Below are 26,434 nucleotides of genomic sequence, written 5' to 3' on the forward strand. Positions count from 1 at the left end.
CTGTGTGGGAGCTCTTTAGTGAGGTCTAGTATCAGCTCTTTATAACCTAGGAGCTTCAGGCTGATAAGTAAGGTTACTTTTTATTCCAGAACTGGGGTTAGCAGAGTTGCGGCAGGATGACTGTTTCTGTAAATGGAGTTTTACTGGAACACCCACATCCTTTCATTTATGTATTGTCAGTGGCTGCAGAGTTGAATAGTCAGGACAGAAGCCTTACAGCTTGCAAAGTCCAAAATATTTACTAACTTAAAATTTTTATCTGCCCCCTGCCGGTGGTTTTCAAAGTGTCTTCCCTGTACCAGCAGCATCAGCATTACCTGGAACTTGTTAGAAATGCAGGTTCTTGGGCCCTACCCCAGGCCTGTTGAATCAGGAACTCTCAGGGTAGGGACTAGTAGTTTTTCTTAACAAGGCCTCCAGGCGCTCAAAAAAGAAGTTTAAAGATCACTGTTGTAGACTAACTGACATCCTTAGTATTTGTGACTAGAAGCTGAGGGTAAACTTAAATTGCTTTTAAGGACCAAGAAAGCCCCCTGATCCATTGCCAGGGAGGAAGAGATAAAGGTATGATTTCAACAATCAACAGATAACTTCTAATCACAAATTATATTAGTAGACTTGTGCACTTAACACATGCCAGTCACTGTCAGAAGCCCTCTGCATCGTGTATAACCTCAGTCCTTACAACAGTCCGAAGAGTTAAGTATCATTTTTTCCATTTTGTAGGTGAAGAGACAGATTTACAAAGGTTAAGTAAAGTCTGCAGGTCAGACTGCCAGTAAGTGGTGGACCTAGGGCTCAAATTAGATCTCTAACTTCAACACCCTAGTCTTAACCCTAAATCATACGTCCTCATTTGAATGAACAACCCCTAGGACAGGTGGGCTTCCAAATCCTCTTTCAACTGTCACTGAGAATAGGTGAGTATAGATTGTTTCATATACTTTCCTCTTTATCTTTCCCAAAAGACTGAGGTTTCCCTCTGTGGTTAAATGATATGTTTTTCGTCTACATCTGAGAAGGGACAATTTAATATTTGATTTTCTTACTAGTCAAATGTTGAATTTATGTTTCTTTGGCTTCTTTTTTTAAAAAATTGTAAGCATTTAATTTTCTGAGTTGTGATGAAGCAAGAAAACCAATACTCAGAGTTCTATAGTGAGATTATAAGAGGTACGGATGGAAATGCAAATTGAATAGAATTTGTTTCTAAACACATTTGTTTTTTAACCTTTATAGATACTCTTGGAAGGGCCTGGCACACTGAAGTTTAGTAATTTTTGCTTGGCCAAAGTGGAAGGTGAAAATTTGGAAGAATTCTTTGCATTGGTGGCAGCAGAAGAAGGAGGAGGTGATAGTGGGGAAAATGTACTGAAGAAAAACATGAAAAGTAGAGTCAAAGGTACGTGGAGAGCTTCCAGGTCAGAACTCTAGTTGTGGGCCGCCCAAGTCACGTGTTTAGGAGATAATATGTCCACCTTTTATGTTGCCAGTCAAAAAATGTATTAAAAATGATCAGGAGAAGTCTGGATTTATGGATGGTTTTGTCCAGGGCCTACCTTTTCCGTGTGGCTCTAATGCCGTGTGAGGCGCAGGGGACCTCTGACAAAGCCTTATCCTTAGCTTTGTCACTGACCACTCATTGGAACATAAGGAGGGGGGTTTTGTCTCCCTTCCTGCTGTATCCTCAGCACTTAGAACAGTGTCTGGCATACAGTCGTGGCTCCGGAGATACTCAACGTTGTTGAGCAGCTGATATTCTTCTGCAAGTAAGGAAGATTTTTAAGGGTGCGTCCTTGGGAGGTGGTTTTGTCAGTGAGATGGGGCCTGGGCCGTTAGATTGCTGTGCTTGAGGGGAGACTGTGAAGTCATATTTCTTAGACCAGAACTTTTGATAGAAGTGATAAAGATCTCTTTTCCTCAAGTTCCTGGTGTATGTACTTGAGACTTTGGACCACCGAAGCTCTGGTACACTCACCAGGAAGCAAAGGGCACTGAGAGAGAGAGTGGCATCCTTGGGCTTGGTGGTCATATGGCCGTGGATGAGAGGAATGAGGGAAAGGGACGGGGGTGGGGTGGGGTGGGGGTGGAGCAGCGGGTTAACAGAGGCCCCATAAATACGAGCAAGGAACTTTAACTTGCAGGGCCAGTCTTGAAGTAAGATTTCACGCCCAGGAAGAAGGCTTTCTAAATCCCCAAATATCATTCCGTGGCCTCCTATGAAAATGAGTATTATGGACTATGCTTTTATATAGAAACCAAGGAGGGCAATATGTTTCAGGAACGTGTATTTGAAAATTTCCCCAAATTTTCCCCTTTCGTAAGGGGAAGAGGGCTGTGTTGTGAAGAAATGTCAGAGTTTCTAGCAGTGACACTCGATTACTTCTGAGCTTAATCTAAGAACAGTCCCCATGGTGGGCACACATTAACCTCTTTTCCAAGGGATTGGTGATTGCTCACTTCATGGTAAGAACATTCTCATTGGAAGATGGGAGGCTGTGGGCTTTGGCGAGTGCTCTGTTACTGCCCAGCTCTGTGACTTAGAGGATGTTAGAGTACCTTCCAGGCTTCAGCTGCTCTCATAAGTAAGCAAGGGAACTTTCTGTCTCTAGAATTTGGTGTTTCTATGTAATACTAAACTCTGTATCAAGTGTACATGATACACACTAGTGCTGTTCACCAAGTAGGTCCTGTTCTGTTCCTCTTCTGGTTACATGGTAGGATTGCATCTTCCCTGCCAAAGCTCACCAAGTGTGCGTAGAAGTGATGCGAGTCTCTGGGAATTTTAAGAGCCAGTGTTTAATTTGCTACGTTCTTTGCCCATGCCTTGGTGATTGAGGAAGCATGGTTGAAATGAAGCCTGGGTCTTGGATGGACTGACTGTGAGGGTCGGGGCCCCTTGGCTGACCTGTGAGGGACGTGTAGTTTCAGTTATAAGAAAACCTGTGTGGTTAAGTCAGTGGGAATTTGGGGTGCTTACTGCTGCATAACTTAACCTATCCTATTCAAAATACTACAATCAAAGGTTCTTTTCTTTCAGCTATTTGAATTGTTAATTTAAAAAAAGAATGCACCTCAATGTGCCACACCTCTTACTCAGGTGAATATTCAAAATCTTTGTATTTTTATATATTCTCACATAGTCTTGGGAAGTGGGACCTTAATATTAGAAAACATTAAAAAAATGTGAAATATGCATGAAATTATATTTATGTGCGTGTTCTCCCATCTTTTTTCACCTCACCTGGTCTCTCCTAGGTCGATTTGTGTTGGGAACAGGACAAACGCCTAACAAAGCTGTCCTTTCTCCCTTGTTCTCAGGATCCCTTATCTATACAGCTCCAGAAATTGTGAGGGGTACTGACTTCTCCATTACCAGTGACCTCTGGTCCTTGGGCTGCCTGCTCTATGAAATGTTTTCAGGTGATTACTTTCTGGTTCAGTTTAAAATCAGAGCTGGACACGCACACACAAAGGTTACATCTGGAGTTTTCAGAGTTTACCTATAAGATGTGAAAAAGCTAGTTTTCCTAAGATTTTCTATGTACTGATTTTGGCCGACTTGCTTGGTGTCTAGGCATAAGCAGATTTGTAGGAACTTTTGACATGGAGATATTTTTCATGCTAATCATTTGGAATGTTGAAATATGCCTAACTGATGTGTCTAACTGATTATTAGTAGAAAGTCTTGTAAAGGTACCTGTGACTGTGAATTATCAGATGTATCCAGTGGCCCATGTAGCCATTGGATCATGGTTGTCTATAAGTGAATTTTGTATTTGTTAGGTTGATAAATTTTGAATTACACAACTATAAAAATACATAGTGTGCCTGGTATGTACTAGGCATTCAATAATTAGTTATTGCTATATACATATTTTTTCCTGTAAATTATGCAATCCTGAACTATCTGTATTTGAGATTTATTAAGAATTACTGGTAACAGCAAACAGTTGTTTAATTTTGCAAGTTTTCACATGATTTCAGGAAAACCTCCGTTCTTCTCAGAAAGTTTCTCAGAATTAGTTGAAAAGATTTTTTATGAAGATCCTTTGCCACCTATTCCAAAAGGTAGGATGTTTTTATTATAAATGCAGTTAATATACTCCTTACGTGGACTAAAGGTGCACTTTTATCCCCAAAATGTGTTTGTATTGATTCATAACCCCTCAAATTTATATTTTCTACATAGTCACAAAGTGATATTTTTAGAAATGCTAGCATTCCTTTTGCTATTTTTAAAAAGATACTGAAATGGAAAACAAAGTACTACTAAGACTTTCCCTCATTTAAAAATACAAATTATCTTGTGCTCCTATATCAGAAGAAGTCTGGTTCAAAGATTTAAGAAACTCAAACTTTTATGTCTTTTTTTGCTGTGTTCATGTGTATGTACCATTTACTTAATGTGTAGTCATGTCCCATGTAGTTATTTCTATTTAGTGCTTGACTAGGAACAAAAAGGTGTTTCTCAGTCCTTATCTTGATGAATCAGAATGCTACCCAGATAAGCTTTTAAAGGCTTTTAAGCTAGATATGGTTGTATTTTTAAAGTGTTGGCAATTTAATCATACAAAGTGTAATTAATGTAAGTCTACCATTAACTATTTTAAGAAAAGAAAAAGAAGGTACAAACATAATAAAACACTTTGCTACACACCTCAAAAGATGTGAATCTTAATTCACAAAGATGAAAACAGGACTTTATGAAAAATAAGGTTGTGAGTTTTTAAAGAAAAAAAATCCTCAGTAATTAATGGAAAGAATAGAAATACGGAATATTTTCAATATTTTAAGAATCATCCTTGGTGAAAAAAACAACTCTCGATATCTTGAAAATGGTCTATATTTCTTAAAACAAAAAGCATTTCTTTTTTATTAACTTTATTTTAGTTTTCGTAGAAATCAGTCCTTCCTGTCTCCTGTAATGATGACTTCTGATTTTTTTTGCTGTTGTTTTAAGTACTCATAGTACTGAGTATTGTTTTCTCCTAATAAGTTAAAGATTTTTATGTAGGGAAGAGAAATCTGAGAATGAAGATATCAAACGTCTGGTCAAGATACCACTTTGGCCTAAGCGTAATTATTTCACAGGGATCTTGATCAGACTGTGGCCACAGGGCCTGATAGCACCGTCTGTTCTGATGGCTTTGGCCGTTATCTTCATGGCCACTTCTTTTAATGATAGACTGATAATTTGACCATGGTATGTATCTTTCTAATATAAAAAGACAAAACACTTGGAGATTAATGGAATTGGACATTGTCATAATATTGTGATGGTTATTTTCCTGTTAAAAAATCTTTAAAGAGAGATCGCAAGTACTCTAATCATAGTATATTATAAAGCAAAGCTGGTCAAGTTAAGAGAAAATGGTCAGAAAATGAGGCATAATTAATAGCTGAAGACCAAGGGTATGAGTTTGTCAAGCTGGTGGTCCTTACTGGGGTTGTTCAGTAAAGAAAAAGTTTAGAGGTTAGTCAGAACTTAGGTTTTGAGATTCATATTTTTTGTGGTCCAGGGAAAAGTTTTTAATTTTTGTGTCCTGCCCCCGCTAGCCCTCTCCTGGCATTAAATGAAGACTGTAATTGTTACTGTGTATTCTGTGTTCTCTTAAAAATAATTTATGTGCTTAAAATACTATTATTATGACGTTGATGTAGGGTGTGTTTTCAGCTACTTATCACTTTTTTTCTTTTTTGGGTATTACTTTTTGTATAGATTCTTCTCGTCCTAAAGCTTCTTCAGATTTTATTAATTTGCTTGATGGTTTACTTCAAAAAGATCCTCAGAAAAGGTATGTATGGGTAGTACTTTAACATGAATAAGACTGGAATCCTTTTAGCCTTTAGTGTACTTCTAACACTGTACCGGTCTTAATATAGAAAGAACTGTTCAAATTATCTTTTTTGAAAAAAAGAAATCTTGAGTTTACACTGAGTGGCTGCTCTCGGTTTACAGGTGTTTTTAATCATGAGGAATTTTAACTCTTTTAATGTAGCAAATAGTTGCCTCATAGGTTGACAGATTTTCTTGTAACTCCCAAATCCAAGAGGTACATTTTTTTTTTTTTTGCCCCCCCGTTGTGGATTTCAGGCTAAAACTGTCTTAGCCTACTCAACTAGGGATGACACTGCCAAGATACTTAATGTAATAACGACTAACGGAGCAATATTTCAGTGCGATGTGATTTATGATAATCCTGTCATACTGGGAATATCAAGTGACAGGATAATAGGCACAGTGTGAATTTTCTGTGTTGCAGGGATGGCAGGAAGATAGAAATCCTTATGGTGTGGAGTGGGGGAGGGCAGGAGGGAGTGTGGAGTGAAGAGGGTGTCTCCCTGGCCTGGGAGACAAGAGAACCTAGGTTCTGGTTCTGCCACTAGGTATCTAGGGGTTTTAGGCAAGCATTTGGGGTCTCTGCTTCAGGGTATAAAATGAAGAATAAATTTAGTGTAGCATGTAATGTATCTTCATTAAATATAACCGAAAAACTGCAGAAGAAAATGTTGATTCTCGTATAAGTTGTAAGACACTCCTATGCTTACAATAGAATGCTTTTAGGATCAACGTTATTTTAGTGGATACCTTCCCAGACATATTTGGATAAGATATAAATATACTTAATTTAACTTACTTTATCTAGGATTTATTTAGGACACATTTCCACATATTTATATCCCATATTAAATACTTTTTTGCATACATGAGACCACCCCATAATCTAGTCTTTTTCTCTCTCTATATTTGCTTGGTTATTTTAAATGGCTGCTGATTGTACATGTAATAACCTGTAATAACAACATTGAGAGTTTTCTTGATTTAGAATATCATATACACTGACTGCTACAGTAAATATCCTGTTTTTGTTGTTGTTGTTCACTTAGGCAGTTATCACCTTTGGATAATTTTCTTAAGGTGGGGTGGCTGGCCAAAGGCTGAGAACAGTAAAAAGTTTGACACATTTGCTGCATCCTAGGAACACGGGTGGGTTTATACCTCCAGCATTAGAAATTCCCCCCCCCCCCATTGTTACCTACAATGGGTTTTGTCGATCTTATAAATTTTTGCTAATCTAATGGATGAAAAAAATTCCATTTTATTGGTAATTTTAATAGTGAATTTTAGGAGCCCTTTGTATAAAAGGAATATTATATGTGGTTGCAAATTCTCTCTTTTACATTTGTGTTTTAATTTTGATCAAGGTAGTTTTTATTTCAGTATGGAAATTTTGAACGATTAAATGAATCAGATACAAATTACTTTTTTGTTTTAAAATTTTAGTCGAGCTTAATCATTCTGAGTTTGAGTATACCTCAGGTATAATCTATTTAATTAATTAATTTATTTTTTGGCCGCCTCTGCGGCATGCGGGATCCTAGTTCCCCAACCAGGGATTGAACCCGTGCCTCCTGCAGTGGAAGCATGGAATCCTAACCACTGGACTGCCAGGGAATTCCCCTCAGGTATAATCTACTAGTAGTAAAATTTGATGCTTTGCTAGTGAGTCTGGGTTTTAAATATGGCCTGAAGTCATTTTAAAGTGGGTGAACTAGTTAGATAACATTTTGACTTCTAAAGAGAAGTGTGACTCTGGATATAGTCATGAGGTTGATAATCTTGTTTCTTTCTGAATGAAGTTCTAAAAGTGAAGTTCCAACAAGAATGTGTGAAACAAATCTGATCTATGTAACTGGGGCATGTCCTGGGAATTCTCCATGGTAAATCATGTTAAAATAGATTTTTAACATTTATGTTTTATAAAGATTAACTTGGGCAGGACTACTGCAGCATTCATTTTGGAAGGATGCTTTCACTAGAAAAGATCAGGACTCAAGCAACGAGGATTCCAGTGTCAGGTAGTATAAGCTTATTTTTGTGTGTGGGGCATGGTTATTAAACACTTGTACCCTTGCTATTCTATTTTTGCAGCATCAATGACACGAATTTCTATGCCTTCATAATAGGAGAAAATCAAGCATGTGTTTAATTAAGGGTTGCTTAAAGAGTTCAGTCATGACATTTTGTGTTCATGATTTTGCTCATTTTCTGGTCAATTGTTTATCCAGGCAGGGATTTAGTATGGTCGTCATTAGTTTTTGTTCATTGTGTTCAGCTGGCTTCCCACCTTGTCAGCACATGGTAGGATCTCATTTCCCCTTTCAAGTTAGGTGCAGTCATGTGACTTGCTTTGGCTAATAAAATGTGAGCAGACGTGACCTGTGTTATTTCTGGATAGAAACTCAAAGAGCCACTGTGGGATGTGCCACATTTCTTTCTCTTGATGAAGTAATTGGGAAGGAAATGTCCACGTGGAGTTGCTGTCAGGCTGGGTCTTTAGTGACCATGATGAGCATAGCTTTCCTGCCAGCCTTCAGTGGCTGTGTGCTTGAGTGAGACATAAAGCTAGGAGATTCTGAGTTGTAGGATTTGTGGATTTTGTGTTACCACAGTATAACTTAGTTCATCCTGACTAATCCACTTCACTTTTATTATAAAATCTTTTTAGCCCAGGACAGTTATAAAAGTGATGGTATTTTCAAAAAATTAATTAATTAATTTTTGGCTGTGTTGGGTCTTAGTTGTGGCATGTGGGATCTTTTGTTGCAGCTTGCAGGCTTCTCTCTAGTTGTGGTGCACAGGCTCAGCAGTTGTGGCGCCTGGGCTTAGTTGTCCCACGGCACGTGGGATCTTCGTTCCCTGATCAGGGATTGAACCTGTGTCCCCTGCGTTGGAAGGTGGGTTCTTAACCACTGGACCACCAGGGAAGTCCCAAAGTGATGATATTTTGAAAAGAACAAGGTGAGAAGTAGATGAATAGAGGCAAAGTCCAGATAATTGACTCCCCCTCTCCTCCATTCATTCGATGGTAAGTGGTTGTCTGATTCTTAATTTTAATCTTGTAAATTCAGTGTATTGGATAGAGAAGTCTGAATTCTATTTAAGGTCTCTCCCAAACTTCGGTTTCTGTGATCCATTGAGCTTCAACTATGTTTTCACATTGTATCAGACTCTCTGAAAAGTACAGAAACCTGGGCTTAGGACCTGGTCCATCAGTGTCAGCAAATCCCAGGACACCTTTCACCTTAATTTGTCAACTTCCTTTTAATCTGTATGCCTTTTATTTCTTTTTCTTGCCTTACTTCCCTTGCTGGGACTTTTTCGGTAAGGTAATGAATGAGGAGTGATGAAAATGAACACATTGCCTGGTTTCTCATTTTAGAATGAAAGCATTCAGCCTTTACTTGTTAAATATGATGAGCTGGAGGTTTTTGTAGCTTCCCCTTTTCAGTTTGAATGAATGTTAAATTTTGTCATTCTTTCTGTATCATTTGATATGATCATGCGGTTTTTCTTCTTTAGACTCTCATTATGGACTCTTACATAAAGTGGTTTTCATATATTGAGGCAGCCTTGCCTTCCCACAATAAACCCCACTTAGTCATGGTGTATTATAGTTTTTATGTCTTGATGGATGTGTTTGGGACCAAGTAGCAGTAGGACAAGGAGAGAGGAGAAAAAAGAGAACAGAGCGACAGGGATTTGCTTCACGCTCTTGGGGGTCTTAACTCTCTGGCTAGAGAAGAGAATGTTCCTCCTTCAGGGTTTTAGGCACTGGCCAGAAGCGGCTACTGTCCCCTGTAGCTGCTGCAGGATTACCTGCAGGCTGGGGAAGGACAAAATGGAAAAAGCAAAAGCAAAAGAGCAAACAAAAAACTAGGGTGTTTCCACTGCTCTGACCCTTAGGGGTCCCCTTTCCTCTTCCTTGGAACAGAAATAGAGGGCTTCTCTTGGGGCTCCTGTCTCTACTCACTGCTTTTGAGTCCAGGTCGAACAATACTGGAAGGGAAAAAAATAAAAGGGAAACTCACTACTGGTTCACTGATATCTTGAGTTCTGGTTTACTTCTCCGATCTGCCTGCTGTTACTTATTTTTCAGGGATAAGGTTTATAGGCTTCTTAGTACAATACCTACCATGTAGTAAGTGCTCATTTTAGCTACTCAATGAAAAATATTACTTTTCTAACTCATTAGTTGTTTTTTTTTTCTGGCTACGCCACACAGCTTGCAGGATCTTAGTTCCCCGACCAGGGATTGAACCCAGGCCCTGGCAGTGAAAGAGTGGAGCCCTAACCACTGGACCACCAGGGAACTCCCTCTAACTCAGTAGTTTTGCCAAATGTCCTGTGCAGTTTAAGTATCTTTTCCAACCTCTTGTTTGACAGAGAAAACTCTACAGAAAGCTCAGTAGTAAGCTTGATTGTGTTGGGTTTCTATCGTTGAACAGCAGAAACCTGGAGTATTCTGGGTCACAAGATTCCAAGGAGCTTCTCAAGAGCCCTCATTGTGGACAAGCAAAAGTGGAGAAGAGTGGTGAGCAGCTCAGTCACTCGTTCAGACTAGGTGAGCTTTCATTTGGCACTCTTGAACTCAGTGCTATTTCTGAGAGTTCCTAATTTGCATTACCTTTCTCTCTAAATCTCTGTGTACGTCGTGCCCTGCTCATATTTTTGTTCATTGATGGATATTGTTTTATCTTCCTGCCACAGAAAATCCATCCGAGTTGCGGCCTAAGAGCACTCTTGGGGGTCAGTTGAATGAGTCCATGTTTCTTCTCAGGTATGTAAAATGACAGAGCAATAAGGGATCCATGGGAGATGAAAGTGAAATCTTCTTCAAGTGTCTGTTGTCTGGCTGGTAAACCATGTTACACAGAAATAAAGGACAGGGAGAAATGCAAATTCCAGTCTCACTCTCTACTTTCAAAGTTACTGTTAAGTGCTGGCCAATGGAATGTAGACGTCGTTACGTATTTTTAAAAAATTTTAACCAAACCACCTTATTTTTCCTATTTATAAGGGTTAATTAAAACTTTTTCATTTTGTACTTCTACTTCAAATAAAATTGAATTTAAAATTTCAGAACTCCAGCTTTATTTAGATAAAGACTTATAGAAAAAGGACAGGTTGTGTTTTTATTTAAATGTCGCTTTATCTAGGAGGCTTAAACAATATTTGCAATCATTGAAATAATAAAATCAGAATGGTATTTAAAGTGACTAAGACCAGTGTATTTAAAATTTTATTAATGTGTAAATATTGTGTTATATTTTATTTATAGTTTTAGTCTCATAGAGAAATAGTTTAATTTCATGATATAGGGGTTATAATGATAAACTAAAATTTCCTGATTTGTTTTACTCATATTTAAATATAAAGCATGTTAAATTTATTTATACATATCTTAGGCATTTTAAATTCAGTTTTTTAAAAAAAATTTTGTACAATCTCTGGTATATTTTATGACCTAAGTAAGTCCTCGTTTAATGAATGAATAAAAAGGCAAGTAGATGAAGGAGGGGTGATATTTGGAAATTTGAAGGAATTCATTAAAAGAGACCATAATGATCTGAATGGAAGAATTTCTTAAAATGCAGAAAACTCAAAATCAGAGACGTGGGTGTAATGGAGTGGTCCACAGAGTATGGCAGCCATCGATAAGTGTAGGAGGAATCATTAAAAATAGATACAGAATATAACTTGTTGCTTAAGTAGGTACCAAGGTAATTTTCCATTTCAAACATTTTATGAAATAAAATTGTAAACCTTGTCTATGCTTTGTAGAATATCTGTTCTATTTTATTATGTTAATCCTGCCTAGATCAGCAGACATTAAAAAAATAAAATCTTTTTTTTAGGTTTCTGGTTAAAACAGAAAATACTGTATATAGTATAGAAGCTCCAAATAAAAAAACCAATTACCCAGGAAATTACTTTGAAAACAGTTTAAAAAAATTAGTGTCATAAACACAAATTAGAGTTTAAAGTTTTTAAAATCTAACGAGGTCACATAGAATCATCATATTCTACCGTTTTTCATGAGATGTGTTTTTTAACCCAGAAAACAGTAAACAGGATAAAGTTTCTGAAATGTGAGTAATGTTAACTGGTGTGCACTTTTCAGTTCTCGTCCGACTCCAAGAACTAGCACTGCAGTGGCATTAAATCCTGGTGAGACTATGACTCAAAATTCACCACAGAAGACTTCTCCCTTGACCAAAGTAAGCAGAGATGGAATTTTCTTTTTTCTTTTTGTGTAGGATACAGGGATTCAGAAGAATAATTGCAAGTTAATCTCTGAACTGTGTTTTTAATTGCCAAATTTACAGCTGAGTCATCTTCCTTGATTATCACTGGTTTTTCTAGTAAGTACTCTTAAGAGAGAGGTGCTTCATAGGTGTTTTTTTGATAACAGCTTTATTGAGATATAATTGACACACCATATAATTCACCCATTTAAAGTGTATAATTCAGGGGCTGTTAGCATAGTCACAGAGCTATGCAGTCATCAGCACAGTCGGTTTTAGAATGCTCATCATTCTGCAAAGAAGCCCTGTACTCATTAGCAGTCACTCCTATTTTCTTCCAGTTTCTCTACCCTCTTGCCTGAGGCAACCACTAATCTACTTTCTGTCTTTATAAATATGCCTATCCGGGACATTTCATATAAATGGGATCATGAAATATGTGATCTTTTGTGACTGGCTTTTTTCACTTAATGTAATGTTTTTAAGATTCATCCAAATTGTACCATGTATCAATACTATATTCCTTTTTACTACCCAATAATATTCTGTTGTATATACCACATTTTATTTTTCCATTCATCCATTTGTGGACATTTGGACGGGTTTCCCCTTTTGGCTATTCTGAGCGATGCTGCTATGAACATTTGTGTACATCGTTGTGTGGGTGTGTGTTCTATGCTGTATCATATGGTAACTGTTTAACCTTTCGAAGAACCGCCAAATTGTTTTCCAAAGCAGCTGTACCATTTTACATTCTCAGCACCAGTGTATGAGGGTTCCAATTTTTGCACATCCTCACCAAAACTTGTTATTATGTCTTTTAAAAAATTGTGGTAAAATACACATTACATAAAATTTACCGTTTTAACCATTGTTAAGTGTACAGTTTGGTGGCATTAAGTACATTCACACTGTTATGTAACCATCACCACTATCCATTCCCCCCTACCCACCCCTCCCCCCAACCCCACCCGCTGGCAACCGCTGTTCTACTTTCTGCTTCTATGAATTTGCCTAGTAACCTTATATAAGTGGAATCACACAATATTTGTCCTTTTGTATCTGGCTTATTTCACTTAGCATAATGTCTTCATGATCCATCCATGTTGTAGCGTGTATCAGGAATTTCATTCCTCCTTAAGTCTGGATAATATTCCATTGTGTGTATGTACCAATTTATTAATTCATCTTTTGATGCACACTTGGGTTGCTTCAACCTTTTGGTTATTGTGAATAGTGCTGCATCGTCTCTTTTTGGTTACAGCCATCTTGTAGGTGTGAAATTATATCTCACTGTTGTTTTAATTTGCATTTCCCTGTTGGCTAATGATGTCGAGCATCTTTTCATGTGCTTATTGGCCATTTGTATATTTTCTTTGGAAGAATGTCTATTCAAACCTTTTGCCCATTATTGAGTTGTAGGGGTTCTTTATATATTACAGATATATGATTTATAAACATTTTCTTCTGTTCTGTGAATTGTCCTTTCACTTTCTTGATGGTGTCCTTTGAAGCACAAAGGTTTTAAATTCTGATGTAGACCAAATTATCTTTTTTGTGTGTTTGTTGTTGCCTGTGTACTCTTGGTGACATAACTAAGAAATAGTTGTCTACTCTAAGATCATAAAGGTTTATTTCTATGCTTAGCTCTTACATTTAGGTCTGTAATCCATTTTGAGTTAATTTTTGCATATGGCATGAGGTAGGGGGTCCAACTTCTTTGTTTTGCATGTGGATATCCAGTTGCCTCAGCACCGTTTGTTGAGAAGGCTCTTCTTTCCCAAGACATTAAATAATGTCTTGGAATTCTTGTTGAATATTAATGAACTTTAAATGTGAAGGTTTACTTCTGGGCTCTCAGTTCTATTCCATTGATTGATATGTCTTTCGTCATGCTACTAGCACACTGTCTTAATCACTGTGGCTTTTTAAGTAAGTTTTGAAAGTAGGAAGTATGATTTCTGACTTTGTTCTTTTTCAGAGTTTTTTGTTTTTGGCTATTCTGGGTCTCTTGCATTTCCATATGAATTTTAGGATCAGTTCGTCAGTTTCTGCAAAGAAGCCAGCTGGGATTGTGACAGCAATTGTGTTGAATCTCTAGGTCAATTTGAGGAGTATCGCCATGCTAACAATATAAAGTTTTCTTCCACAAACATGGGATGTCTTTCTATTTATTTAGTTATTCTTTAATTTCTTTCAATCATAGTTTTTTTGAATGCAGAAATATTTTGAAGTAAAAAATTTGCCAAGTTATCATTTATTGTACTTATTGCAGTTGTTGCTGTATTTTTTATGTAATGTGAAATGCATTCGAACCATGTGAAACTTAATTTTGTATTGAAATGAAATGTAAATAGGTTGTAATAAAATCTCACTGTGCTAATAATTGTTTGGTTATATGTGAGATAGAAAATCAGTGTAAAAGTAAAAAATGCATTCTGAAATGCGATAGATGTTGAATTTCTTCTGCCAGATGTTTATTGTGGAGGAGTGTATGTAATTATTTTATTGAGAATATTTAAGCACTAATTATATAAGGGAGCTTATGTTTTGTAATTTTTTAAAACAAATTTCTAAGTTTGTTTACTGGCTGTGTTGAGTCTTTGTCGCTGCGCATGGGCTTTCTCTAGCTGTGCCGAGCAGGGGCTTCTCTTGTTGCGGAGCACGGGCTCTAGCACAGGCTCAGTAGTTGTGGCGCACGGTCTCTACCACTGCGCCACCAGGGAAGCCCTCATTGCAATTTTTGATTAGTTTATTCCTGAGCATTTTATTTAACAGCTTATTTTTTGCTATTGTGAATGGGATGTTGTATTTTTATAACCTGTTTTTGTGCATACATTCACTTTATGTATATGAAATTAATTTCTACATATAATTTTCTAATTGGTCTACCTTACTCATTTTTAGATTATTGTAAAAGTTTTTCAGTGGACTTCATTTTGGCTTTTCTTTCAAGTTTATCTGTTTTGAAAGTCCATGTTCTTAAATTTTCTTTAACATATTTTTTTACAAAAGTTCCTCCTTACTTATTCTTCATGTGTTTTTAATATGTCTGTCTTCTAAGTTGAAGAAGGGTTGTTGTGGTTTCCAGGAACTTTGTTAGCTAATTATTCTGTCCCTTACCTTAGTTTTGGATCATTTCCTTTTCTACTTAACCTTTCACTTCACTGATTTGATTTTCTGGTTAGCATTTTTTCGGTCAAAGTTTCAGTGGAAGTTCTTAATGCATAAATCCTCTTTTTTTTTTTTTTTTTTTTGTCTGATGTGAAATACTAAGGCATAGCACCAGGAATAAAAGTTGAGTTTTGGGCTTCCCTGGTGGCGCAGTGGTTGAGAGTCTGCCTGCCGATGCAGGGGACGCGGGTTCGTGCCCTGGTCCGGGAGGATCCCACATGCCGTGGAGCAGCTGGGCCCGTGAGCCATGGCCTCTGAGCCTGCGCGTCCGGAGCCTGTGCTCCGCAACGGGAGAGGCCACAGCCGTGAGAGGCCTGCGTACCGTAAAAAAAAAAAAAAAAAAAAAAAAAAAGTTGAGTTTAAGGAGAGCACAAAGAAACATCTTGAATAACTGATGGGGAACATCTAGTTATTCATTTTCATTATGTGTCAATTCCACTTTAACTAGGATTTGTAAAGATGTGGTTGTTTAATACTTATATAACAGGTCAGTACTTAAGCTTGAAATTTTTTTATGCTGTAATTTAAATTTCATATTGAATATTCTGTAAAGCAGAAATAAGCTGATTAATTTTTGGTCGATGAAAGATAACAACCCTGCTGGTAATTGAAAGACCAATTTGTCTCATCATGTTTAGAACATCAAACTGTAGAAGATCTGTTTTCTAGTTCTAACCAGCCATTGTGGTAAACACGAGCAAGTCAGTTACTTTCTCTGAGCCTTGTTTTTTTCATCTGTAAAAATGGGAATAATGATACACTAGATTTAGGATTTTTGTGAAGATCAGATGAGACTGTCTGTGGAAGTGTTTTGAATAGCAGTGGAGGTCCATTGATACAGGTGACTTTTTTCAGTGGGGTCTACTCAGCATCTTACTAGCTCCGTCTCTTAAAGCTTTTCACTAGTCACAGAAACTGGGTCTAATTTTTGTTCTTGTTTCAGATCACAAGTGGACACCTGAGTCAGCAGGACCTGGAGACCCGGATGAGAGAGCTTATCTACACAGACTCAGATCTTGTCATCACCCCAATTATTGACAATCCGAAGGTGCGAGAAGGCACCCTAACAACCGAGGGCTGAAATCTGGGTGATGTTTTCATTCCCAGTATACTTTGCCTTATTTTACTTTTTAAAAAAAATTATTTATTTTTTGGCCATGCTGCATGCGGAATCTTAGTTCCGCGACCAGGGATTGAATCCATGCCCCCTTTCAGTGGAAGCGCAGTCTTTTTTTTTTTTTTTTTTTTTTTGTGGTACGCCGTCCTCTCACTGTTGTGGCCTCTCCCGTTGCGGAGCACAGGCTCCGGACACGCAGGCTTAGCGGCCATGGCTCACAGGCCCAGCCGCTCCGCGGCATGTGGGATCTTCCCGGACCGGGGCACGAACCCGCGTCCCCTGCATCGGCAGGCGGTCTCTCAACCACTGCACCACCAGGGAAGCCTGGAAGTGCAGCCTTAACCGCTGGACCACTAGGGAAGTCCCTTCTTTGCCTTATTTTCTCTCCTGTTCTTGTTGTCTTCTGCTTTTCTTTCTTTCTTGCCACGTGTCTATATTCCTAACCCTCACCCTTTCTGTAACCCTCTCCTCTTCCTGCGTCACTCTTTCACTGGAAGGGTAAGTTTTCTTCCCCCTTTGCAGCAGCTCTGCCTGTCAGTACATGAGCTGGAGAGTGGCTGCTGACTTCTAGACCTCAGACCTTAGCCTCAGTCCCTTCATTTCTCCATACTTACTTAGGTGAATTACTCCAGACATTCTCCTCGCTGATGTGTTGTGAAGGCAGATATCAGGGAGCAGCGCTCACCAGACTGGGGTGGGTGGGCAGATCACAGGGAGACCACACCTCTCACAGGTTGTCAGGATTGTAGGGCAGATGATGGGGAGACACGGGGAGCTTGGGGAGCCTTGGTTACAATGCACTTCTAACCCAGTGGGATTTTCATTGCTTCACATCTTTGGAATATAATACTGTATTAGGGAATGATGAGTACTCTCCTTGGAAAAGGAAATTAATTTCTCAGTTCCTCTGTTTTCTGTTGATTTCCAGCTCCAACACACATTTCACCACCCATTATGCATTTTTATTTTCTTCCTTTTTTAAAAATGTTTTTTTCTTTATTAATTTATGACTGTTTCATCTCACTGGGGAAGCTTCTATAGTTTGGAACAAAAGGCTTCTTAGATCAATGTTTATTTACTAGATAGATAACATTTAATATAGATTGCTCAGCTATTTGTCATAATGGAGCTATCTCTCTTTTTATGCATTCAGGTATCTGGCAGAGTAACTGTATATTATACCAAATTTAATGTGTAACAGGGTATTTTCCCAGTGGAACTTCTAGAACAATTTCTGCTATCTTTTGACCATATTCTGTATTTCTTTCTTTTTATAACCAGACTTAGTTGTTTCTGGGAAACCTTAGAAGTTTTTTTTTTTTAACTTTTAATTTTGAACTAATTTTAGACTTAAAGGTTCAAAAATAGTAGACTTCCTGTATACCTTTTACCCAGCTTCTCTTAGTGTTAATATTGTACAGGAACACAGTACTGTTAGCAAAACCAGGGGATTGACATTGGTACAGTGCTGTTAACTGATGAGCTGATTTGAATTTCATCAGTTGTGCCACCAGTGCCCTTCTTCTTATGTTCCAGGATCCCATGTTACAGTTGTTTTTTTTTTTTTTTTTTTTTTTTGCGGTACCCGGGCCTCTCACTGTTGTGGCCTCTCTCCCGTTGCAGAGCATAGGCGCCGGACGCGCAGGCTCAGCGGCCATGGCTCACGGGCCCAGCCGCTCCGCGGCATGTGGGATCTTCCCGGACCGGGGCACGAACCTGTTTCCCCTGCATCGGCAGGCGGACTCTCAACCACTGCGCCACCAGGGAAGCCCTACAGTTGGTTTCTATGCCTCCTTAGTTTGCTCCAATCTGTCCTTGTCCTTCACAGTCATGTGGTAATTTCATATTCTTTCCTTGTCTGTCATGACCTTGACACTTTGAAGAGTACTGGGCAGGTATTAATATTTTGTAGAATGTCCCTCAATTTGGGTTTGCCTAAGTGTTTCTCATGATTAGAATGAGGGTATGTATTTTTGGTGAGAATACTACCAGCAGAAGTTTAAAAGATGCTCTATAGAGAGGTTTTGGAGAAGTTAGACATAGAAATGATGGTTGAATTTTTTTTAAATTAATTATTTTTGGCTGCATTGGGTCTTCATTGCTGCATGCGGGCTTTCTGTAGTTGTGGCGAGCGGGGGCTACTCCTCATTGCGGAGTGTGGCTTTCTCATTGTGGTGGCTTCTCTTTGTTGTGGAGCATGGGCTCTAGGCACATGGGCTTCAGTAGTTGTGGCACTCGGGCTCAGTAGTTGTGGCTCACGGGCTTAGTTGCTCCGCAGCATGTGGGATCTTCCCAGACCAGGGCTTGAACCTGTGTCCCCTGCACTGGCAGGAGGATTCTTAACCACTGGGCCACCAGGGAAGTTCGATGGTTGAATTTTTTAATTAAAAGTGTCATGTTGAAGTACCCCAGCTATTCCAAACTCATGAATCCAGCTGCTATACACTTTCCTCACTTTGCTCAAGGAAATCGTGTGCTTTCCTATTCATGAAGTTGTATCTTCGCCAATTCAGTCATCAAGTCCTCACCACTCTTCAAGACCTCATGCCACTTTCCAGGTCTTCCATAAACCCTGCCCTGACCACATCAACCTAAAGTCCTTTCTGATTCTCTATCTTTTTAGAAACATTTCTCTGAGTATTTTGTCTGTAATTATGTCCCGCCTGTTTTGCATTCTAATTTAAATATCTTATGTTTTTCTGTTGTTTCACAGATGTTTGTCTTATCTTTCTAACCAGTGTGTCAGCTCTCTGGCAGTAGGATCATGTCTTTGTATCCCCCTTAGCACTTAGCATAGTGCCTCACCCTAGCAGGTATCCAATAAATATTTGTTGAGTAACTAAATTTCTAACCTAGAGGTAAATTAGCCTAAGAGTAAGCCAGGATAGGGTGACCCTTTTCCATGATGCTTTATTTTATTGAAGATATCAATTGAAATGATATTATTTTATGCATTATTACCTATATTTGTATATTTTAATCTGAAGGGGCTTTGCTGAATGCTTATTCTTTTTGGTGATAAATTTTACAGTGTTATTTTCTGTCCTCATTGATTTATAATCTGATATAGGAGACATATCAGGAGATAGATACCCATCTTAAAAGGTTTTGTTCTGTTTTTTTAACCACAGATAATGAAACAACCACCAATTAAATATGATCCAAAAATATTGCATCTACCAGCACATTCAGGTAGGATCATAAAGGGCTTATCAAGCACATAGATTCATGGCGGACAAATACAAATATGAAATTTAATAGCAAATGGAATATTTTATTTATGAATAGCTAAATTTTTATTTTCTTGCCAACTGGCTATATTCTTGAGACACTGTATAAATTATTAACAACCTGTAATCCATTTGAGCCAGCGTTTGACCTTACTCAGCTGGGTCTAGGCTGCTCAGTACTCTTGTGAGTGGGAAAGTTCCTATGAAACTGGGCGAGTTTTCCTGTTGAACGGGTGGGCCCTCCTCCTGTCCTTTCCCTTGTAAAGCCAGTTGAATTTCCAACATTAATGGTGCTCTTATGGGTACAGAAGGTTGGAAACCACAATGAAGAATCGAGAGTCTACTTGAGGGAGTAGGGCAGTTGAGATCAGGGTCAGATGGTTGGTTCACTTTTGTGGGGTTGATGTAGGACTGGAGATACTTAAAGGTTGATTGTTACATTCCCTTTCCCCTAACAAAGTCTTACTTAGGGTGAGTATAAGAATTTTTCTTATACCTTAAACTTTGATGTATTTTGTTTGATAAGTTATATTTTAAGCTGTTAAACTAGATCTGGAAAAATTCTTCATCATAGAGTAGAATCTACGATTTGAAATCAAATCAAAGTAAATTCAAAATAAACAACATAGGTTCAAATTGAAATAAACTGTTCCAAGTAGAAGCACTATTTATGAAAACTTAGAGGAAAATTATCTCAAAATAGTATTCCGTCCCTTTCCCCCTTTACTTTGAATTATTTTAGGAAATTATTGTTGTAGCTTATTTTGTTTAAATATAGAGATTAGGTGAAACTATGTTAATTTTAGCTGGCATTTCATTTCCCAGTTTTTGTCTTTTGTTTGTATAGGGGTTTGGAGGTGGGACTCCCAGATGATTTCAGCTTTGTATTAACCTAGTTATGTTTACTAGTAATTTCACTGGGACCTTATAACATCTGTAGAAATTTTGGCTTTTCCAGTACTTCGAGGCTAGGTTGCTTTATTTTATGCAAAGGGTATCTTGTTTTTTCCATAGTACCGTTTTATTTAAGTTTGCATTTTGTTATGTTCTTGGTTGCAAGAACATTCTCCTAAATTTAGGCATCTACCTTCTTTTTTTAAGCATAGGTTTCCATTGACATAGTGCAAACCGTCTCCATGGGGAGAAAAAGAGATGAACATAGAAGAGCAAATAAAAGTAGTGATGTCTTTCGAGTATTTTTGGTTTTGACAGTGTAAATTTATAATTTTCTGTGTGCCCTCACCTTAGGTATTGAAATTCTGTGTTCCATTTTATTCTTCTTGTAATGTTCTCAGCAGTCCTTTTTCACGTGGTCCCCACTTTTAATATTTTCTTTCCTCTGCAGTGGATAAATTAGTATTTCTAGAAGACCAAGATTGGAATGACTTTCTGCAACAAGTGTGCTCACAGATCGACTCCCCCGAGAAGAGCACAGGGGCCTCCCGAGCCAAGCTGAATCTCCTTTGCTACTTGTGCGTGGTGGCCGGGCACAGGGAGGTGGCCACCAGGCTCCTCCACTCACCCCTGGTACGTAGTTAAGTCGTGAAGTAAAGACTCCTCCTATCACGGGCTTGCAGCTCTCCTCCTGCACATAACTCTTTTATTTCTGTAGAGATTAAAACAAGTGCAAAAATACTAATACGATTTAATTACAATGAAAAAAAGTGACTCATCAAGATGATAGGTTTGCCAGAATTGTCCTCTGTTTAATGCTTAGATCTAAAAGCAGTTGAATCGACAGTGATTTTGAACAACTCCTTTGGTAACACTCAGCTTGCATTTTACGTTAATTTGTAGTAGTTGTAAGGTATTTTTCATCTGTGAAATCATAAGACAGAGGTCTTTTCATCAGCTGCTGGAGTGAGCTGCCCACGTGGAATAGGGGCTCTTTTTACTGGGTCTTCCTGGTAAATTCCAAGGCTTCCGATGTGACACTGAACGGGGAACTGAGTCTCTAAGACTTTTCTTTTTCCTTCTTCCCCTGGAGATATTTCTTGGACCGTCTTGATTCATCGATGAAACCGTGGGAATTCGGCAGATCTTTTGAAGTCGTCCTCAGAAAGGAGTTACAGTGGTCTGGGGCCTTTTCCCTTGTGGGCCTTTGTTTGGGAACTGGCTTGAAAAAATCTAAGTTCATTTTCTTCCAGGATAGTATTACAGTTCCTTATTTGGTACTTGGTGTGTGTTTGTGGGGTGGAGGGGCAGAGGCATATTTAGGGAATATAATTCAGTTGGAGAAACTGAACGTTCTTATTCTTAGTTTTTATTTTTATCTTATATTTACAAAGATGCAAAAACACTGAATGTAATTCATTTCCTTGGTGCAGGCTTTGCATTTCATGTGTATACTGGTTTGATTTGTTAACTTAGTGGTCACTTTCTGTGTCATTTCATGAATTAAATACATCTTAATTTTTTTTTCTAGTTCCAGTTGCTAACCCAGCATTTGCGAATAGCTCCAAACTGGGATAGGTAAGTAATATTTACATCTTAATAAATTATTATATCATTAAGTAGTTAAAACATACATATTTATCAAAAGCACATAGTCCTAAATACTTATCACGAAATAGTCTAAAGTAATGATGACCCTGAATCATAGCACTTTCTATAGGCATCCCAGTTGTCCATTTAAAAAGATTTCAAAGTAGTCTTTATTCTAATATTATAAATATAATTCCAAGGTTATGTAAACTACATCTGGAAGCTTTATTAATGATTACTCTTTTGAATATTCTTTATCAAATACTTTACAATTGGGCTTTCCTGGTGGCGCAGTGGTTGAGAGTCCGCCTGCCGATGCAGGGGACACGGGTTCGTGCCCCGGTCCGGAAAGATCCCACATGCTGCAGAGCGGCTGGGCCCGTGAGCCATGGCCGCTGAGCCTGCGCGTCCGGAGCCTGTGCTCTGCCACGGGAGAGGCCACAACAGTGAGAGGCCCGTGTACTGAAAAAAAAAAAAAAAAAAAAATACTTTACAATTATCCCTGTGTTTTAATTTAGTTATGCTTCTAAGGCGTTTTCCCTTGCCACTTTATCTTTCCTTAAGATGGTTTACAAAATCTAATGAGATTGTGTTCTGTAAACTCCTGATGGAAGGATGTGTACTTGCTTATATGAGGGCAGCATACTTGGTGAAAAGCTCATTAAAGTGTAAGAAGGCTCTGTGCTCTGGTTGCCAATGAGACTTGGTCAGATAATTGATTACCTCTTTCCGAGTCTCAGCTTCTGGGGGACTGTTTGTGGGATGATGAAAGTGCTTTGGATTCAGACAGATGTGGGTGTAGATCACAAATCTGCCCCCAGGCAAATTATTATAACTGCTGAGTGTCAGTTTACTCATCTGTAAAATGGGGATAGTGTATCAACTTCATAGATTTTTGGTAACAATCAAATTTTTTTTAACTGAAGTATAGTTGATTTACAATGTTGTTAGTTTCAGGTGTACAGCAAAGTGATTCAGTTTTATATATTCTTTACAATTAAATTTTGAATGAAGTAGGTGTATGAAATACCTTGCCCGGTGCCTGGTTCTTAGTGGGTACTCAGTGTATTTTGGGGGTTTGGAAGTTGGTGTTATCAATCCTACTTATCTTGTATTATTGTTGAGAAGCTTGTGAAAACTTGAATGTGAAGGGGTTTTGTAAAATGTGCCAGTGGTAGGATAGTAATTATTCTTCCACGCTGCCAAAATATAGGGGAAACAATAGGTGTTCACAAAATGCTTTTTTGGGTAATTATTCCTACGCATCTTCTCATGTTACTCTCTCAAGGTAAAATCTGGCGTTACAAAATAGGATTTTTAGATCATTTTTGGGCATGTTAAACTTTGAGAAGGATTGTGGTATGCTCACTGTAAAAGAAACCAACAAAAAATCTTAGCACTTCGGCTAAAACAAATTATATCCTTGAATAGGGTGCCCTCTGCTGATTTTTAAAAAACAGACATTCTTAATCCTTTCCAGGTACTACTATTTTTTTCCATTTTTTAGATTTAAGTTTAATTGTAAAACAGTTTTTATTTGAGGAAAATATGGATAGATAAGCCCTATGCTTGGAGCCTTCTTTTACTCTCTTTCTCCATTCAAATACTACTTCTTCCAGTGAGGCCTTCTCTGTCCTGGGTCATATCACCTTGATAGCATATGATAAGGGTCTTTAACTTAGCTGGGGGACAATCACTGTTGAAGTATGTATGTTTTTTCCTTGGCTTTGTTCAGCATATAGAAAAACAAAATAAAATAACATAATTTTGTATGTTTCTCCACTTTATAACATGTATTCTTTTAATGTCACTAATTGTCTAAGTTTTTTTATGGTATGCCTCTTTTTATGTGCTATGAATATTTGATCATTTTATTTACCCTTCCCTATTTTTGGACAGTATTATAATATTGTAAATAATATATTGATGAACATTTTGTGCTTAAATCTTCATGCCTATTTTTCCTTTCTCCCCTAAGGGCAGATTTGTAGAATTAGAACGAATGGGTAGAGGGCAATAGATATTTTTGTGACTTCTGATAAATTGCTGAAATGCTCTATAGAAACATGATATCAACATGCATTTCCAGTCAATGTGTGTAAAAATGCCATTTTGTTAGAACTTTTAACAGTGAATACTTACCAAATTTTATAGCCTTTGCCAATCAACTTTATTGAGGTATAATTCACAGATAATGCATAATATTTTAATTTAAAAATTTTATTAATTATAAAATATACATAACCAAATTTACCATTTTAGTCATTTTAAGTGTATAATTCAGTGGCATTATGTATATTGCGATACGTATGTTGTGCAACCACGATCACTGTCAATTTCCAGAGCTTTCTCATTATTCCGAACAGAAGCTCTTCCCCATTAACCAGTAACTCCCATCCCTCCTCATTCCAGTCCCTGAAAACCTTTGTTATACTTTTTGTTTCTATGAATTTCCCTGTTGTAGGTACCTAATATAAGTGGGATCATACATTTGTCCTTTTGTGTCTGGCTTATTTCACTTACCTGAATGTTTTCAGAGTTCATCTGTGGTGTAGCATGTATCAGACTCATTCTTTTTTAAGGCTGAATAATATTCCATATATGTATGTGCCACAGTTTATCTTTTCATTTGTTGATGGACACTCGGGTTGCTTCTACCTTTGGCTGTTGCAAGTAGTGCTGTTGTGAGCATTGGTGCGAATATACCTGTTTGAGTCCCTGCTTTCAGTTCTTTTGTGTATATACCTAGGAGTGGAATTGCTGGATTATTTGATAATGTTATGTTCAACTTCTTGAGATACCATCATAACTGTTCTGCACAGTGGCTGCACCATTTTACATTTCCACCAGCAATGCTTGAGGGTTCCAATTTCGCCACATCCTCTTCAACCCTTATTTTTTTCAATTTTTTTTAATAGTAGCCCTCCTAATGGGTATGAAGTTATATGTCATTGCGGTTTTGATTTGCATTTCACTAATTACTGATGTTGAGCACCATTATTTACCTTCTTTGGAGAAATGTCTGTTCAGGTCCTTTGCCCATTTTCTAACTGGGTTTTGTGTCGTTTATTTATGGGAGTTCTATATGTATTCTAGATATTAATGACATACGACTGACAAATACTTTCTTCCATTCTGTGGGTTGCCTTTTTACCCTGATAGTGCCCTTTGCATAAAGTTTTAAGTTGTGATGAAACCTAGTTTTTCATTTTTTCTTTTGTTGCCTGTGCTTTTAGTGTTCTAAGAAATCACTGCAAAACCAATGTCATAAATCTTTTCATTTGTTTTTTTCTAAGGGTTTTATAGTTTTAGCTCACATTTAGGTTTTTGATCCATTTTGAGTTAGTTTTTTTTTTATACAGTGTTAGGTAAGAGTCCAGTTTCATTCTTTTGTTACGTTTATATCCAGTTTTCCCAGCACCATTTGTTGAAAAGGCTGTCCTCTCCCCATTAAACGGTATTGGCACTCTTGTTGATAATCATTTGACCGTATATGCTGAGGGTTTGTTTCTGGGCTCCCTGTTCTATTCCCTTGGTTTATAAATCTGTCTTTATGTGAGTATCACAGTGTCTCGATTACCATAGCTCTGTAGTAAGGTTTGAAATCAGAATATGTGATTTCAACTTTGTTCTTTCTCAGGTTTATTTTAGGGTCCTTTGATATTTATATTCTAGGAAGGATTTTTCTAATTTTTAGTATAGTTTGGTACTTCAATGAAGTAAATGCTCATCGTCAATTTTTAAAATACAGTTTCTCCATTTGTGAATTACTTCACTTCCTGGTTGATGGGATTTCATTATTTGGTAGTTTTTTGTTTTGTTTTTTAAATAGAATATCTCTCAGGCTCTGCTTCTGGAGTTCCTCCTTCCTTGAAGCTTTCTGCCTGTGGTTTTGGGGCTCAGGCATAACAGGCTGAATGAGACCTTCTTGCACCTTCAGGCCACACTCACCTCTGTGCCATGCTGCTTTGTTGCTCACTCGTGTGCTGGCTGCAGCTCTGGAAGACTCAGGGACCCACCTGACTTTTTCTTCCTCTTATATGTGACTAGTTTGATTTTGTTTTCCAGTGAAAAAAGAATTTTTCTTTATATTCCAGGCTTGCAAACTTTTACTAGAATGTATCTAGGTATCCCTTTTTACTAATTTGCTTTGCCAGTCGGTCTGTTAAATGCTGCAACCTTTCTTTTGCTTTCCTATTTCCTTACGATTTCCTCATCTCTATTTCATCCTTTTTCTGCTCCTGAAACTCCTGTAGGATGGGTGTGTCTCTCTCTTTTTTTTTTGCTTGCCTATTTATTTATATTTTTGGCTGCGTTGGGTCTTTGTTGCTGTGTG

At 37.8% G+C, this 26,434-nt stretch overlaps 1 protein-coding gene across 9 annotated transcripts in view; it reads left to right on the forward strand.

Moving 5' to 3' along the window:
* ULK4 (unc-51 like kinase 4) overlaps window positions 1–26,434 on the forward strand; it is a 523,006-nt gene that overhangs the window by 17,242 nt on the left and 479,330 nt on the right. For 6 of the 9 annotated variants that reach the window (XR_003430904.1, XR_003430903.1, XM_027097134.1 and 3 more), the window contains 12 exons: window positions 1,240–1,402; window positions 3,322–3,423; window positions 3,988–4,071; window positions 5,723–5,798; window positions 7,771–7,863; window positions 10,294–10,409; window positions 10,556–10,625; window positions 11,970–12,066; window positions 16,211–16,315; window positions 19,516–19,576; window positions 20,960–21,141; window positions 22,040–22,086. Coding sequence is in view for 7 of the 9 variants with exons in the window: in XM_027097134.1 (XP_026952935.1) it covers window positions 1,240–1,402; window positions 3,322–3,423; window positions 3,988–4,071; window positions 5,723–5,798; window positions 7,771–7,863; window positions 10,294–10,409; window positions 10,556–10,625; window positions 11,970–12,066; window positions 16,211–16,315; window positions 19,516–19,576; window positions 20,960–21,141; window positions 22,040–22,086 (1,196 nt within the window). In the remaining 2 variants the exon portion in view is untranslated. Of the gene's footprint in view, window positions 1–518; window positions 565–1,239; window positions 1,403–3,040; window positions 3,101–3,321; window positions 3,424–3,987; window positions 4,072–5,722; window positions 5,799–7,770; window positions 7,864–10,293; window positions 10,410–10,555; window positions 10,626–11,969; window positions 12,067–16,210; window positions 16,316–19,515; window positions 19,577–20,959; window positions 21,142–22,039; window positions 22,087–26,434 lie in introns of all 9 variants that reach the window. The other 3 variants (XM_027097133.1, XM_027097129.1, XM_027097131.1) reach the window with 3 other exon arrangements.

The sequence above is a fragment of the Aethalodelphis obliquidens genome, unplaced genomic scaffold (assembly GCF_003676395.1).
Source record: "Aethalodelphis obliquidens isolate GAN/ISIS:26980383/991018 unplaced genomic scaffold, ASM367639v1 scaffold112, whole genome shotgun sequence".
NCBI lineage: Eukaryota > Metazoa > Chordata > Mammalia > Artiodactyla > Delphinidae > Aethalodelphis > Aethalodelphis obliquidens.